Source organism: Balaenoptera physalus (genome assembly GCF_965194825.1).
Source record: "Balaenoptera physalus genome assembly, chromosome: 12".
Classification (NCBI taxonomy): Eukaryota; Metazoa; Chordata; class Mammalia; order Artiodactyla; family Balaenopteridae; genus Balaenoptera; species Balaenoptera physalus.
In genome coordinates, this window is record NC_138897.1 from 69,911,851 (window position 1) to 69,929,741 (window position 17,891).

Genomic DNA, 17,891 nt, shown 5'->3' on the forward strand with positions numbered 1-17,891 from the left:
CTTGCCTTTGGTCCCACAGAGCTGCGGTGCAACCCAGGCCAGTTTGCCTGTCGCAGCGGCGCCATCCAGTGCATCCCCCTCCCCTGGCAGTGTGACGGCTTGGTGACCTGTGAGGATGAGAGTGATGAAGCCGACTGTCCAGGTGAGTGATGGGCCGGGGGACGCGTGTGGTGGCCGCCCTCCCCTCCTCCCTCTCTCTTTCTGTGTCTCTTTAAAAAATACATGCCCATTGCCGGCAGGTCCCAGCGCAGCCGATTGCAGGGCCAGGGCCATGGGGGGCATGAGGGGGCCCAAGAGGCCACGTCTGGGGGCACTGCGGCCCACAGCGAGCCCCTGGGTGGCAGCCCTGGTGACCAGGCGTGGCCCTCCTGCCATCCTGCTCGCTCGGGCCCCGGAGACAGGGGTGGATGCCACACGAAGTCTGAGTTGTGGCTCCTTTGCTCGGTTCTGCTCCCGTCCCCTCGATGAGGGTTGCCCCCAAGAGCAGCATGTTCACAGCAGCCCTGGCTCTCAGCTTGGTCCAGGGTGTGTGCGTGTGCCTGTGACGCACACACATAGCACACTCATCTGCTGAAGACCTGGGTGTCGGCTCGAGGGGTTGGACAGTATCTGCCTGTGAAGGTGACCGTTGAGAGACGACCCCTCCCGGTCGTCCTGGAGCCTGTTCTGGCTTGGCTGTCTCGTGCGTGTCTCTGGTTGAGGCGTCTGTCTTTCTGGTGACATTGGGGATGGTGGCGGCCAGGCTGGGAGCCTCCAGGGCAGGCCCGTGTCTGGGAGCCCACCCGGTCATTGAATATCTTTGTGCGTGCGGGGTGCAGGCAGGGGCTCAGCTGTGACCTTCCTGATGTGGTGAAGTTTAAGTAAATCTGTGGGAAGTCCTAGCTGTGCTAGGTCTGGCTGCTTTTGAACTTGGACTGCGGGACTTCTTGAGTGACCACAAGAGATTATTTCATTGTCCCGCTAAAAGGCTGCTAAAATTCTAACAAAAGAGTAGAAAAGATGTAAAACCACAGGGACCAAGAAAATGGGAAAAGATGACACAGTAGATCAGTAATTTCAGCAGTATTTTGGGGAGGTAGAAAGCAGATGGTGTGCCTGATGCAGTCTGGGCCTTCAGGACAGTCCCTGCCTTTCAGGGGCTGGAGCTGTCTTACCCAGGCCCCCTGCCAGAGGCTTCTGGTGTTGTTTAGCCCCTGAGATGCATTCCTGTGACATTTGGAAGGTGGAAGGGAGGGGGCCCCTTCTTCCCCTGGGCACAGTGTGGGTGTGTGGGCTCAGACAGTGGGAGCGTGGCAGGGCTGCAGAGTGGCGGTGGTCCCGGCAGCATTTTCTGCTCAGCGGTGGGTGGCAGACTGGCCTGCTTGCTCTCAGCTGCAGCACAGAGGGGGCATTGACGGTTAGAGGTGGCCCATTTTCTTTGTGCATCCCCCAGCCTTGTCAGTTGTTTGAAAGCACAAATTCCCTTTGTGTTGGAAATACCTACGTGGTCCCTGCTCTCCTGAGTGAACCATGTCTGATACAAATGGGAATGTAAAAGTTTTACTGGAGAATTCACAGCTTTATTAAGAGACATTAAAGAAGACTTGAATAAGTAGAGACAGGGTGTTCTTAGCAAGGAAGGCTCAGTGTGGTAAAGCTGCCTGTTCTGCTTATATTGATCTGTGGATTCAGTGTTCTGGGAAATACGATAAGTCAGTTCTAAAACCCGTGGAAGGATAAAGTCCTAATATCGTTTGTCCACTTTGAAGAAGAGAAAGAAGCACGCACCAGCCTTGCCAGTGCTGAGGCTTCCTTCACAATTGGCTCAGGGATTGGCTGGTGAGACAGAAGAGCTGCCAGAAATGGACCAGAGAAACTTGATTTGAGACAGAAGTGGATTACCCGTCACTAGACAAAGGATGGAGTCCGAAAGGAATGCCGTCAGATCCCTGATGAACAGTGTACGAAAGATCTGTTTCAGGTTAATTGAAGAAAAACTCCTGGAAGACCGTAGAGGAGAATACCTTTATGACCTTGGTAGGGAAGGTTTTTTTAAGTCACAAAAAATGTTAACTCTTAAATAGAAACGACCAGTTTTACCAGATTAAAATTAAGTTCTCCCCTTTATCAAAAAGCCCCAATAAAGAATGTGAACAGACAAGTACAGAGTGGGAAGCCTATAAAGGATTATAATCCAGCGTGTGTAGAGGACTCCTGCGGATGGACAAAAGACAGTCAGGCATGTCAACGAACAAGAAAAACGAACAAGAATGGTGGCTAAACACATAAAGAGATGTCCTACCTCATTAGTATCCAGAGGCGACAGTGAGCTCCCACTTTGCAGATACTTAGATTGGCGAAACTGAGAACGTCTGACAAACCCGGGTGTTGGAGGTCTTTGGGCTGCTGGCGAGAGGGGTGCACTGACACACCCACTTTGGAAAACAGGCATTAACCTGCAAAGCTGAACATCCTCATATTCTGTGGTCCAGGATTGCCATTTGGGGGAAGCTCTGGAGAAATTTTTGCAGTGCTATTCATACTAATGTACAGCTTGGAAACAACCCAAATGTGTGTTCACACAGCGGAGTATTTGATCCAGCGACAGCAGGTGCCTGTTAGGTTCCTGTAGCAACACGGAAACTCTTAAAGCAGAATGTAGGTGACAGGGCAAGTTGCCCAAAAGTACACACAGCACAGTAAAGACAAGCATAACTGAGCACCATCTCATTTTCAGATACATCCGCGTGTGGTAAACCAAGAGGAAGAAAGGCTGAACAGCCCAGATACACAAAACCTGGGCTTTCGGTTCCTTGCTGGTGGGGAGACAGAGGGGTCAGCGTGGGAGGAGCAGACGTTGGGGTGCAGCCCTGTAGCAGATGACCGACTTAGCAGGGGCTGGGGGTTCATGACGTACTTTATTACTAGGCTTTACATCTTACATAAGTGCTGCATGTACTCTTTGGAATGTTTCAGATATTAGACAGCCTTGTTTGTTTTTTAAGAAAAGCCAATGGAAAGAAAGTGAAAACTGATGTGGCAGAGAAAAGTGCAGCCGCGGGCCTGCTTGGGGAAGAGAACACCAGGAAATGAGCCAGTTTGCCCAGCAGGCCCTAAATGCCCAGTCTGGTGGGCATCTGGCTGGGGGTGGCTGGGCTTCCTCACTTCCTCACTTTCTCCACGGGGCTAGATGACTCTTCCATGGCAGACATGAAGCTTATTTTCCAGACTTTGGCCGTCCAGTATGGTAGCCACGAGTCATGTGTGGCTTCTGAGTGCCTGAAATGTGGCCGTTTCCAACTAAGATGCATCACAACTGTAAAGTATACACTGAATATCAAAGAGTTAGTACAAAAAAGTAAAACACCTCATTAATACTTTTTAATATTTATTACATGTTGAAATTATAGTACTTTGGATATATTGGGTTAAATACAATTATTAAAATTAATTTCATCTCTTTTGAAATGTTGCTTGCATTATATTTCTGTTACATAGCACTTGGACTTACAGTCTGCAGAATAGGAGGCACCAGGCTCAGCAGAGGGGAGCCATGGAGGTGGAAAACAGAGGAATTAAGAGAAATTCTCTATGGGGACAGATGAGACCCTTGACCATATCTTCTGCCCTGCTCTCCAAATGGTCTGTTTCCTCAGGCAGGGGGTTGTGCGAGTCTTTTCTGGAGAAATTGGCGCATCATGGACGAGGTAGAAGCGGTATCAACAAGCTGGAGGGTTCCCACCTTGAACTCACCTGAACCCTACCAGCACCTGGCCCGCGAGTGCCCACAGAGCCTCTGGCAAGCTGGACCACCTTCCTCTTAAACATGAAAGACAGCCAGTGCTCTCTAGACTCTGGAAGAAAACAGCCACGGGATGCTCCCTGGACTCTGGATAGAGCATCCTAGACCAAAAGGACCAGCACAGAGTGGCTGAGGTAGCTAACTCTGCTGTGTGTAAAACAGCGGTTAAATGTGGGGGCTCAGAACCAAGCTGCCTGGGCTGGTTCCCCGCCTCTGCCTCCTCCGGCTGTAGTCTTGTGGGCAAGATGCTTTTTGAACTTCATTGTCCTCACCTGTGAGATGGGGGATAATAGTGCCTACCTTGGGGTTGCTAGAGGATTGATGTACACAAGGTGCTTAGAGCAGAACACAGCACTCAGCAATCCCTCACTATATGTTAGCTCTTATTTTATTAATTCAGGGAGTAAAAGAAAACTTCAGCAATATATTCTTCTTTTTTTTTTGGCTGCGCCACATGGTATAGCAGTATATTCTGATGTCAGCAAAATGGCTGTCTCAGAAACTTCAGACCCCCATTCTGCCATGTATACATTCAAAAAGCAACTAGAGGATGGCTAAAATAACTTCATGGAAGCTCTGGAAAACGGTCAGAGTCTATAGCAACCATGGGAACACCCAATCAGGAAAAAGCCACATTCAAGTGGTAGGAAATATCATGGCATTTTTACTCACCCTTGCCCCACTTCCTCCCCCAGTGGCACAGCACAGTCTAAAAGAAGCAACAACCCAATTCCAAATTCCTTGCCTCCAAGGCAGAGTGACCTTATTTGCAACATTCTGACCTGTCTGGGGGCTGCCTGAGGGACTGATGTCTGTTTTTTCTGACTTGGAGCTCAGATAGGGAAAAATTACATAGTTTGGATCTCAGCCTGCAAAAAACTGCAGAAAGTGTCAAGCAATGCTCACAAAAACTGGGTACAGACCTGCAGATGCCTGGGGCAAGGGACTATGGGTGGCGGAATACAGTAGTACGTCCAAGACCCTGAGAAGCAGGTGACTGGCTCTGGGAAATCAAGACATTTTAAAGCAGGCATATATACTTAAGAATCAAAAGAAGGTCACACACAGGACCAGACACAATGCAAGTGCAGAAAAGACCTAAGAAGACCTTAAGCCTTCACCCTGAGCTGGTCTCAAGGCTTAGAACAAACCCTGCTAATTAATGAAGGTCTTCCCCAATACAGAGCCAGTCTGCAAAGGTTGGGAGAGGATTTATTCAAATGCCTAATTTCCAACAACAATAAAATAACAGACATACAAAGAAACAGGAGAACACAGCCCATTTGAAGGAAGAAAATTATGTGGCAGATACTGTCCCTCAAGAAACAGTGGGCCTCAGACATACTAAACAAAGGCTTTAAAACTACCATCTTAAATGTGCTCAAAGAGGTGAAGGAAAACATGGACAAAAAACTAAACTGAATTGAAAACTTCACTAGAAGCGTTCAGCAGCAGGCTCCAGCAGGCAGAAGAAAGACTAGGTGAGCTTGAAAACTGAACATTTGAAATTACTGAGTGTTTGGAACAAAAAGAACAAAGAAAGGTGAACAGAGCCTTGGGGACTTACAGGATCACCCAACAACAACCAACAGAATGCACATCTTTTTACTCAAATGCACATTGAACATTCTCTAGGCTAGACCATATGTTAGGCCACAAAATAAGTCTGAACAAATTTAAAAGATTGAAATCATATAAATCACAGTGGAATGAAACTATAATAGGTATCAACAGTAGAAGGAAAACTGGAACATTCACAAATACATGGAAATTCAACAACATACTCTTAAACATTCATGAGTCAAGAAGAAATCACACAGGAAATTAGAAAATATCTTGAGATAAATGAAAATGAAAAGAACAAACCATGGACTTCCCTGGTGGCGCAGTAGTTAAGAATCTGCCTGCCAATAAATAAATAAACAAATAAATTTATTTAAAAGAAAAGAAAACAACAAACCAAAACTTAGGGGCTGCAGCAAAAACAGTACTAAGAAGGAAATATGTAGCTGTAAATACTTATATTAAGAAAGAGAGAGAGAGTGTCAGCTGGAGGGAGGGAGGAAGGGTCTTAAATCAACAATCTAACTTTACACCTTAAGGAAGTAGAAAAAGAAGAACAAACTAAACTCAGTGCTAGCAGAAGGAAGAAAATAATAAAGATCAGAACAGAGGTAAACAGAATAGAAAAACAGTAGAGAAAATCAACAAAACCAAAGGTCAACAAAATTGACAAACCTTTAGCTAGATTGACTAAAGAGAAAAGACTCAGCTTCTTCGTAAAAACACCGAATGGCGAATGACGCCAGTGCTGTGGAAGGGCCCAGAGGCCCTGGGAGCCCTGGAATGGGGAGAAAAATAAAGTGAGTGAAGCTGGGAAAGAAAAAAGAGAGTAAAGACTCAAATAACTAAAATAAGAAATGAAAGTTGAGGGGACTTCCCTGGTGGTCCAGTGGTAAAGAATCTGCCTTCCAGTGGGGACGTGGGTTCGATCCCTGGCTGGGGAACTAAGATCCCACATGCCACAGGGCAACTAGGCCCACGCACCACAACTACTGAGCTTGCGGGCCTCAACGAGAGAGCCCACCTGCCGCAAACTGCAGAGCCCACACGCTCTGGAGCCCACGCGCCACAACTAGAGAAAACCCGCATGCCACAACTAGAGAGAAGCCTGCGCAACAATGAAAGATCCCGTATGCCTCCACGAAGATCCCACGTGCTGCAGCTAAGACCTGACGCAGCCAAAAAAAAAAAAAAAAAAAAGGAAATGAAAGTTGGGACATTACTATCAATTTTACAGAAACAAAAAGGATTATAAGAGAGTACTGTGGGGGACTTCCCTGGTGGTCCAGTGGTTAAGACTTCGTCTTCCAATACAGGGGGTGTAGGTTCAATCCCTGGTTGGGGAGCTGGGATCCCACATGTCTCACGGCCAAAAAACCAAAACAGAAGCAATATTGTAACAAATTCAGTAAAGATTTTTTTTAAAAAATGGTCCACATCAAAAAAAAAAAAATCTTTAAAAAAAAAAAAAGAGTACTGTGGAGAATTATATGCCAACAAATTAGAAACATAAATGACATGGACAAATTTGTAGAAACACATAACCTCCCAAAAGAAAACTGCAGACTAATGTGCCATGAACACTGATGCAAAAATCCTGAACACAATACCAGCAAACAGAATTTAACAGTACATTAAGAGGCTTACACACCATGATCAAATGGATTTATTCTCGGAATGCAAAGGTGGTTCAAAAAACTAAAATCTGTGTAATATACCACACTAGTAGAATGTAGGAAAAAACACATGATCTTCTTGATGCAGGAAAAGCGTTTGGCAAAATTAAACATTCTTGGGGGCTTCCCTGGTGGCACAGTGGTTGAGAATCTGCTTGCCAATGCAGGGGACACAGGTTCGAGCCCTGGTCTGGGAAGATCCCACATGCCGCGGAGCAACTAGGCCCGTGAGCCACAATTACTGAGCCTGCGCGTCTGGAGCCTGTGCTCCGCAACAAGAGAGGCCACGATAATGAGAGGCCCGCGCACCGCGATAAAGAGTGGCCCCCACTTGCCACAACTAGAGAAAGCCCTCGCACAGAAACGAAGACCCAACACAGCCATAAATAAAATAAATAAATAAATATTAAAAAAAAATTAAACATTCTTTCATGGTGAAACACTCAACAAGCTAGGAATAGAAGGAAACTACCTAAACATAATAAAGGAGGAACTTAGTGGAGGAAGAGGGGCTGGGAGTCTGCCGTCCCCTCCTTAAATAAAGAACCATGACTTTTAGCTGAACTGGTATCCCCCATCCCAGAGACCCCCTGTTTTACTTTTTTTTAGTAAATCCCCCGTGTTCTGCTAGGGTGAAGGGGGGGCAGGTTTCCTAAGCACACCATTGCAGGGGCTGGGATCTGGGTGTGTGGACTGCCTTCTCCCTGATTTTTTTAAAAATTAATTTATTTATTTTTGGGTGCATTGGGTCTTCATTGCTGCGCACGGGCTTTCTCTAGTTGTGGTGAGCGGCAGCTACTCTTTGTTGCGGTGCGCAGGCTTCTCATTGTCGTGGCTTCTCTTGTGGAGCATGGGCTCTAGGTGTGCGGGCTTCAGTAGTTGTGGCACGCGGGGTCTAGAGCACAAGCTCAGTAGTTGTGGCACGTGGGCTTAGTTGCTTTGCGGCATGTGGGATCTTCCCGGACCAGGGATCGAACCCGTGTCCCCTGCTTGGCAGGCAGACTCTCAACCACTGCGCCACCAGGGAAGTCCCTGCCTTCTCCCTGATTTAATACGAGAAATTTCATATCCCCAGAAAAGGCTTGAGAGTAGTGCAGTGGACGCTCCTGTAGCCCTTACTTGCATTCATCAGCCATTAGCATTTTGCTACAGTTGCTTTCTCTATGTGTATTTTTTTCTGAACCCTTTGAGAGTGTATTACAGATATGACATTTACCCCTAAATATTCAGCATCTTCTGAGAACGAGAATAATCCACTCTGTAACCACAGTACAATTTTCACATGCAAGAAACTTACTATAACACTATTATCTTATATATAGTCCATATTGAAATTTTTTTCAATAGTCACAAAAGTGTCATTTACAGGTTTTTTAAACTTTTAAGTCCAGGATTTGGTCAAAGGTTACATGTTGTATTTTCTTGCCATCTTGCTCTGTCCTTTAGTCAAGAGGTGTCCCCAGCCTTTTTATTTATTTATTTATCATTTATTTATTTTTTATAAATTTATTCATTTATTTTTGGCTGCGTTGGGTCTTCGTTACCGCGTGCAGGCTTTCTCTAGTTGAGGCGAGTGGGGGCTACTCTTTGTTGCGGTGCGTGGGCTTCTCACTGGGGTGGCTTCTCTCGTTGCGGAGCACGGGCTCTAGGCGCGCGGGCGTCAGTAGTTGCAGCATGTGGGCAGTTGTGGCTTGCGGGCTCTAGAGCGCAGGCTCAGTAGTTGTGGCTCATGGGCTTAGTTGCTCCGTGGCATGTGGGATCTTCCCAGACCAGGGCTCGAACCCGTGTTCCCTGCATTGGCAGGCAGATTCTTAACCACTGCGTCCCCAGGGAAACCCCCCAGCCTTTTTAAAAATTACTGATCTTACGTGACATTGACATACTTGAAGAGTCCACACCAGTCGGTTTGTAGAATGTCCTTTAGTTTAAACTTGTCTGTTTCCTCATCATTAGATTCCGGTGAGACTTTTTTTTTTCTTTTTTAAGCAGGTCATGAAGTGTCAAATCAAGGGTCACATGAGGTCATTTTGTCCCATTATTGGTGATATTATGTTTGATCATTTTGTTAAGGTAATGTCTACCAGATTCCACTATTGTAATAGTTTTTCCCCCCTTTTGTAATGAAAAGTAATCTGTGAATAGGTAATGAATACATAATCTGTGGAGGGGTATTCTAGGTATTACCCAACTGTTTTAGCTTATACTGATGATTCCTGTCTGAATCAGTTATAATAGTGGTAGTTTAAAATGGTGTTTTTGTTACTCTGCCATACGCACTACACTTTGCAAATGATATTATTTTATAAAGTGCTTTCCTGTTTTCTGGCACTTGAAGATGTTCCAGGCTCATCTTGTACTTTTCCTGCCCTAAACCTGGAATCAGCCATTTCTCTTAAGGAACCCTGCTACTTTCGGTGAGGAATGGTACTTAGAAACCAATATCTGAGTGTTAGCTGGGCTCATCCTTGCTTCTAGGCACTTTCCATGGATAGCGCAAGAAAACGTTTTTTTTAAATCATGAGTTCGTATTTGCTGTACCTCCGATTCTAATCTAGATTTCCTCCTCTCCTCCCCCATCTCATATTTGTACCTCCCTTTCCCATAGTAAGAACCCTGGTTCCCAGCACCATCTGTATATGTACTCATTTGGCCAATTCTAAAGTACACATAAAAGAGTTTTGGAATTACTGCTCCTGTACCACGGCCAAGAACAAACCTACTAACTAAATTCTAGGATTTCTTCTCAGTTCTTTATGATGTTAGACTGTGTTGCACTGAGGGGGTACAGTCATTGTCTAGTCAGAAGCCACCGGATTCATTCCTGGTTTTCTTCTGTGTGATGTGTTAACGTCTGAATGTTTGCATTCAGTTTTAGGACTTTGCCTCCTTATCTTCATTTATTTTTTAATTGAGATATAAATCATGTACCATAAAATTTACCCCTTTAAAGTGTACAATTTCATGGGTTTTAGTGTATCCACAAGATTAACTGATTTTTTTTTAGAATATGTAAAACATTAGCAAGATTCAAAACTCATAACTGTATAAAAACATACACTTAGAAGTTCTATTTCCCTTTACCTGTTTCCACTCATATCCAATAGGCCACTAGCTTGATTGGTTTCTGGCCTGTCTTTTCTGAGTTTTGGGCATTTTTTTAATTACAAAAATAAGCAAATATGTGTATATTTTACTACTTGTTTCTTTTTCTTTACCCTTTCTTACATTAAAAAAGTGTCTTACTGTGTGTACTTTTTGCCCTGATTTTTTTTCTTTTTTAATTCAGTAGAATATCCTTAAAATAACTCTGTATTAATTCATAAAGTTGTTTTGTTTTTTTTTTTAATTCTTTCTTACTGCTATATTGCTCTTCATCTTAGGAATGTACCGTATTTTATTTAGCCAGTCTCCTATGTGTGGGCCTTTAGGTTGTTCTCATTAGTTTGCTATTAAAAATAATGTCACAGTAAGTAACCTTGTGCATATGCGGGGTTATGGGGGGGGCTTTTTTGTTTTGGAGGGGGTTTTGGAGATGTATCATCAGTGTAAATTCTTAAATGTCGGATTGCTGGGTCTAAGGGTCATTGTATATAGTTTGCAAATTCCTTACTTTGCCCAGCTGCTGGCCTAGGATTTAGCTTTCTAGGCTCAAATAAATTTGGAGTGATTTACTTCTAAAATAAGACAATTTTGAGACTGACAGATGCTAAACTGAATGGGGTACTGGGACAGCGGGCATAACCAGGCATCTTAGGACGTGTGGTCACCTTCTCTACATTATCACTTGTCCTTCTGTTTTCCAGTTTTTATTTTTTAAATAAATAAATAAATAAATAAATAAATTTATTTTTGGCTGTGTTGGGTCTTCATTGCTGCCCGCGGGCTTCCTCTAGTTGTGGGGAGCAGGGGCTACTCTTCGTTGTGGTGCGCGGGCTTCTCATTGCCGTGGCTTCTCTTGTTGTGGAGCACGGGCTCTAGAGTGCAGGCTCGGTAGTTGTGGCACACGGGCTTAGTTGCTCCGCGGCATGTGGGATCTTCTCGGACCAGGGCTGGAACCCATGTCCCCTGCATTGGCAGGCGGATTCTTAACTACTGCGCCACCAGGGAAGCCCCCATTACTGTTGTTTTAATGGGTTTCAGAGAACGAGTGTGTTTGTTCAATCTGATATCTTTAACCAGAAGCTTCAAAAATGTTATTAATCTGGGATTTTTATACCCAGAGAAATCAATGATACATGAAGATAAAATAAAGAAGTTTTAGATATGAATAGACTCATAAATGTTGCTATACCCTTTCTTAGAAAGATGTGATCTTGTAAAAGGAGAGGGTTAAGCAAGAAAGGAGATTACCTGGGGTCCAGGAAACAGGGTCCCAGTGCAGGAGGGTAGCAAAGTGGACCCGAGGATCACAGCCAAGCCCCAGCCCAGAGAGCAGCCCATTCAGCCTGGAGCTGGAAGGTAGGCAGGGATTCCAGGAGACAAAGTGGAGCCCGGTGGCTCTGACACAGTGTTTTGAGTGTTTAAAAGTTTTACTGTTAGCCTTTGTTATCTGCTGTAGTAGCTGAAAAAATCAGTGGTTGATATACAGACAGCTAAGAAAATTTTAAAACTGATGCAAATATTAACTCCAGGAAAAAAGAAAGTTGTTAGAGGATCGAAATAACCTTAGTATGCTATTTGGTTCACAAGTAGAGAATACTTACATTATTACATTATTCTACTGACTTTAGTTTTGAAATTGATGCTACTCTGTTGGGAAGGTAAGAGTGTATGTGAGCTAAGCCTGCACCTGCCTGACCTTAAGTCAGTGGGTAACATTTAAAATTGATAACACTAGAAATAGCAAGGTAAACCTGTTATTCGGAAATACCGACATAACTATCAGAAGAAATAAGTAAAAATAAGTAATTCTTTTTAAACTACCAGAAGAAGTAAGAAAAAATAATTTTAAAACTATCTGAAGAATTTTCTGTGGGAAATGGGATTAGGAGCAGGGGGCTGGGGGAGGGGAGGCGGGATTTCTATTTCATCCTGTGATGTACGTACCTAAGAATTGAGAAGACCTTGAGTGAGGAGCCCCACTCAGGTCAGTCTGCTTCTGCCACAGCTCTCCTGGCAGCTGAGAGCCATGGCCACAGGTGGAGTGTGCCTGGGACTGGTGGCTTCAGCTCCTGTCCCGGGCAGTAGCAGAAGGTACAATGTCCCTTCTGTGAACTTGTGCCCTGAGACATCCATGGACCTAGGAGCCGCAGGAGGAAGGCAGTTTTTTTTTTTTTTTTTTAAGAGATAAAGTTAGGAAACAGACATTTCTTTCTTTTTATTTATTTATTTATTTATTTATTTTTGCGTGTTGGGTTTTCGTTTCTGTGCGAGGGCTTTCTCTAGTTGCGGCGAGCGGGGGCCACTCTTCATCGCGGTGCGCGGGCCTCTCACCATCGCGGCCTCTCCTGTTGCGGAGCACAGGCTCCAGATGCTCAGGCTCAGTAGTTGTGGCTCACGGGCCTAGTTGCTCCGTGGCATGTGGGATCTTCCCAGACCAGGGCTCAAACCCGTGTCCCCTGCATTGGCAGGCAGACTCTCAACCACTGCGCCACCAGGGAAGCCCCAGGAAGGCAGATTTTGAACTTGAAACTTATAGGGCTGTGTTTTTGCAGTTAATCTCTGTGTACCGCATGTACTGTCCACATGGGTATAAAATGGGAAGACAGAGTGCTCATGTTGGCGTGTCCCTGATGGAACAGGGACAGAGATGGTGGTCCCTGGGGCTCCCCCAAACCATCAACCTTTAGCCCAGTGAGATCCCCCTGAGCGACGTGACTGGCCCCAGCTGTGGGGAAAGAGAATCAATTTAAAGAACGTGTTCAGCGTAACGGAAATGCTATCAGTAACTGTATTTCCTGGCTCCCTGGTTTTAGAAATCCTGCATTGGTTAGCAAGTATTGGTTAACTTAGAGACATTTGATTTTTGACCATGATTCTAAACCTGTTTGTTGTGAAATAGGACAGTGACATGTGTCCCGACAGCTCAGAGCACTGAAGAGGCTCCAGTCTGTCCTGCCCTCTCCCTCATTCGGAGACGTTACAGGCTCATCTGGACAAGTTTTAAGTTTCTGGAAACACAAATTAGAATCACTCACATTTTGTCCTTTATTTGCACATCATCTTCTTTTCCGGCCACTTGCTGTTGGGAGCAGCAAGCAGGACACTGCCTGACCTGACTCCTGACTCAGTTTCCCCGTTGGACTCGAGGCCTCCAGCTCTCGCTGCCCTGATCCCCGAGGTCACACGAGGGTCCTGAGGTGGGACACTTCTGCTCTGAAGCAGGTCTGTCACGGCCTTGCCTGCCTCCCCATCTCAGACATTCCCTCTTCCTCGGATTTTCAGTAGCGTTTCAGCCGGGTCTCCTCCTCGGGCTCCCATTCTGAAGTCCGGGGAGGGACATCTGAAGAGAGAGGAGCACTCCTTCGGAGACGTCAGGGCTGGGCTCAGGTTGGGTTCCAGGCTTGGACTCATCCCCGTCCCCACCACAGGGAGTGAAAGTGAGACCTCCCACTAAGGGGTCAGGGCCACCTGCTGCCGGGTGCCTGGGACAGTGCCCAGAGCTGCTCTGGGGTGTCTGCACCCTGAAACCTGCACTCTGGGGCTGGCCGCACACCCTCCAGCTGGCCACCGCGCTGTCTGTGGGGCTCAGAGGAAACTCCTTATTGTCAGAGGTGGTCCTAAGAGGGCTGTAAGGCTGCTGATCCAGTGAACTCTGCCTCCCCCTAGCCACCCTCACCTCTTGCTTCTGGCCCCCAGGACACTCAGGGGGCCTGTGTCTGTTGGTGGGTTTCGGTGGCAGCATGTAATGGACATTGAATAATGAGTGATGAGGGGATGGATGTGGGCGTTTGGATATGAAGGAAAATGGAGGAAAGAGGAAGGCTCAGAATTGCCGCCTGAACCACAGAGAAGCCTGCTCATCACAGGGCAGCGTCCTCCACCGCCACCAGGCTTTCTGGTTACTTTACTGTGCTGTTTCACCTGCCCCCCCACCCCCTCCCCGGGCTGCAGATGGCTTCACTGCCGGCCGCATCCTGGCCACCTGGTGTTCGGTGCCCCCGGTAGAACCGGTCCTTTTCTTTCTCTCCCCTCTGCCCTAGATTCCTTGTCCCTCTGTGAGCAGTTTGACCGGTTGTATACCAGGTGCCCAGGTGCTGTGCTTGGTCTGGGGAAGAGGCCAAGACCAAGTGGAACCACAGGTCTTGCTCGTTTGAGCAGGCAGAAGGGAGGTGTGAAGTGCAGGCGTAGTGAAATATGCTTCAGCTACACCCAAGCTGGTCTTCAAGCTTGTCCCAGGCATGCCTGGTTTTGGCCTTTGCCCAGGCTGCGCCCTCTGCCAGGGAGCCCTCTGCTCCCCTCCCTCCTTATCCCTCAGCCCAGCGGGGATCTGCCCACTCCTCTGCCTGGTGCCCTGGAGGGACGGAGGCAGGGGCTTTGCAGTCTCTCCTCCGGGGAGCGGGGGAGTGGTGGTGCCCAGACGTGTGCATGGGGCACCCCAGTCCCAGAGAGCTGAAGCCGCCCCACCCAGGGCAGTGTTTGAAGAGGGCAGCTTCTCCTCTAGGTCTTTGCCTGTGGTCCAGCTTATCTCAGGCACTGGGAACACATCTTATGTGTTAGAGTGATTGGCAAGCTGATCCCATCACCTGCCTGGGAAGGGACTGTGGTGGAAACTCTGAGGAAATACTCTACTGAGTAGTTAGTGGAAGAGGGACAAAGCTGCTAGGGTCTCAGAAGGACACACATGTGCTTCTTCTATAAAAATTAGAAAATGCAGGAAGCCCCAGCTTGGAACCTTAGGAGTTGTGGTAATTAAAGAAATTTATTCACAGATGCTGAGCAGCCATTGAAAGTGATCTTCACTCACTTAAGAATATGTAAAGCTATTTATAGTCTTCAGCTTGCAGAGCAAATCATAAAATAGTGCTTGACGTGATCCCAATAGTTTTAAGGATTTGTGTAGAAAGGAGAGATTGGAAGGGCAGCAACCTCTAGAATAGTACAGTTTATCTGTTTCGTCTTTTCAAACTTTTGTATTTCTCAAATATTTTACATTGAATATGTGTTAATTTATAATGGGAAAAAATAAAGATGATTTATTAAATAAAAACAGTGTCAGGGAATTCCCTGGTGGTCTCCTTTCACTGCCAGGGCCCAGTTCGATCCCTGGTGGGGAACTAAGATCCTCTGCCCGCAGGTGGGGGAGGTGGGGACCGCCTGTCGCCATGCCCTGCACCCCGCCACGCCACGCCCAGCACCACGCCCCTCCCGGTCCACTCCCACGCCCCCGGCCTCCTGGCCTGAGGTTGTTGAGCCAGCTGCAGGCAGGTGTCTGTGGTGTCTGTGCAGCTGTGCAGACCAAGTTCGTCGCCTGTGCTGACCTTGTACCGGTATCCTCCACCAGGCGCCCCCCTGCAGGCAGAGCGCAGAGGCCCCTCGGAAACATAGCCCCTGACTCTCTCCTGCCTTGGGTAAATCTCCTCGCTTCTCTGGGTCTCCTCTCTCAGACCTGCGAATTACCCTTGGACCACCACACATAAAGCTAGCATTCTTCCTCACCCTGAGCTTTCTGGTCACACTTTAACCATGCTCCAGGTCTGCTACACACGAGGGCCTGTGCCAGGTGCCCTGACCCTGGCCTTGAGGCTGAGAGAGGGGCCAGCAGGCAGGGAGGGCCACACACAGCTAAGAGGGGAGGCTCCAGGCCAGTGGGGGAGCAGCCTGGGCTCTGCAGAGAACCCCCTGGGGCCGGGGCTGCTGGAGGGTGTTAAGCAGGAGTAGCTGACCCTGTGATGTGCCCGCAGTAGCCTGTTAGAAAATGCAACTGAGAGTCCCCATTTCGTAGTCATAATGAAAAATGAAGACTGCCCAGGCGTAATTTCAGCAAGAAGCTCATGTAACCCATTTGGCACGAACGGCACGTTTTAGAGTTCTAAAGAAAACCTGAATAGATGGAATCTGTGCTGCCTCCTCCCTGCCCTCCCAACCCCCCCGCATCTGACTGCACCGCGGTTCACTTTGGTGCCTGGCCCCCATGAGCAGTGTTGACAGCCACTCTCTTTCTGCTTTCAGAAGTGATCGGGGAGGCGCGTCCTTACCATGGGAAGGAGGCTGTGGATCCGAGGCCGGGGCGGGCTCGAGGCAGCGACCCCACACACTTCCATGCCATGAACGTGGCACAGCCCGTCCGCTTCAGCAGTAAGTTGCAGACCTGCCCTGTTCATGATCAAAGGCTCACCCCCCACGTGGTCCCTGGCTCTCCCATGCCACTTGGCTGTGCCGGGGTGTCCACCTAAAATAGCCCTTCAGGGCCTCCTTTGATGGGTGAAGCTGCACAATGACCTGCCCAAAGCTACCCAGCCCGAGTGAGGAAGCCATGACCTGAACCCAGGCTCTGGAACCAGACTGCTTTTTTTTTACGAGGTGGTTACCTTTTGGAGCTGAACTGTACCCACCCTTTTGTAGGTGGCTCTCCCTCTGTTTAAAAAATTTTTTTAAATAACTAGTTATTTAATGAACTCTCTACGATATTAGTATTTTAAAAGAACAAAATAAATTTAAGGAAAATTGAAAGGCAGAAAAACCACAGCTGAAACCCCCTCCTGAGTAGACATGCTTAGGTGTGGTGATGTAGTGGGAATGCTCACACTGCCAGCCTGAGGAGTTCTACCGGCTCTTCAGCCACTTTAGTCAGCGAACTCAGCGGCTGATCTTGACTGCCCAGCGGCTACAGCCTCATACAACTGGGAGGCTCATGGTCTTGGAGGCAGAGCTCCCCTGTTGAGCCTCAGCTTCCCCTTTCTTGGGTGGTTTCTGAGCTGCTTAGATGCAGCATGTACAATTGCATTTTGGAGTGAGGATGCTAACTTGGGGGACAACTCCCCGCCGTCCTTCATGTTTCCTAGGGAAGTGCCCGACAGGGTGGCACCACTACGAGGGCACGGCCAGCTGCTACCGATTCTACCTGAGCGGGGAGAACTACTGGGATGCCGCGCAGACCTGCCAGCGTGTGAACGGGTCCCTCGCCACCTTCTCCACTGACCAGGAGCTGCGCTTCGTCCTGGCCCAGGAATGGGACCAGCCCGAGCGGAGCTTCGCGTGGCAGGACCAGCACAAGTGAGTCCGGGGTGGGGCCCGGGGCCTGGGGGGTGCCAAGGCCTGCCTAGCGTGATGGCCTCCAGGACGTGACCTCTGGGAGCCCGCAGCAGCCCCGCCCCCTGGAAGCAAATGGAGATGGGGGTTTAGGGTAGGTATTGCGATGGGGCAGAGTCTCTCAGAGGGGCAGGGATGGGCTGCCACCTTGTGTCACCTTGGGCCAGTCCTTTTCGTTGGTCCCCCTCTGTGGGTTCTGCTGCAACTGCAGGGGGTCTGGGCCTGTGTCAGGAGGGGCTGCTCCACATGGGGCTTCGTAGGCCTGGCTCGCAGGCCGTGCAGGTAGGTGGGGGGATCCTTCTGAGAAAGTGGGCTCTGCCAGGCCCGTGCTCAGTGCCTTCCATGGGCCCACTCGTTCAGTCCCCCAGACAACACAGGACCCAGGGTGGTGACCAGGGCACGTATTAACTGCGGCATGCCAGGTTCCAACCCAGGCGGTCTGGCTCCGGAGCCTGGCCTAGACCCCCAGGCTCCGCAGCATCAGAGAGCAAGCGTGGAAACTGGCCAACTGCCGGCCTCTCCCAGGCCCGGCGTTCAGGGGGCTTTGTTCTGGGGTCAGATGTGTGCTGAGGACCCCTTCCACACTGCTGGGGCCGGCAGTGGATCACAGGGTCACCATACTGCCGGTGCTCCCTCTGCACGATGGCAAAGGCTGCCACACTGCCATAGGAGTGCAGTGA

General features: G+C 48.1%; 1 protein-coding gene across 5 annotated transcripts in view; it reads left to right on the forward strand.

Annotated features, from left to right (window-relative positions):
• Positions 1-17,891, forward strand: part of DGCR2 (DiGeorge syndrome critical region gene 2) — a 71,852-nt gene that overhangs the window by 31,980 nt on the left and 21,981 nt on the right. For 3 of the 5 annotated variants that reach the window (XM_082417237.1, XM_082417233.1, XM_082417234.1), the window contains exons 2-4: positions 20-142; positions 16,132-16,257; positions 16,965-17,175. In XM_082417237.1, the coding sequence (XP_082273363.1) occupies positions 20-142; positions 16,132-16,257; positions 16,965-17,175 (460 nt within the window). The remainder of the gene's footprint in view (positions 1-19; positions 143-16,131; positions 16,258-16,964; positions 17,176-17,891) is intronic. The other 2 variants (XM_082417235.1, XM_082417236.1) reach the window with 1 other exon arrangement.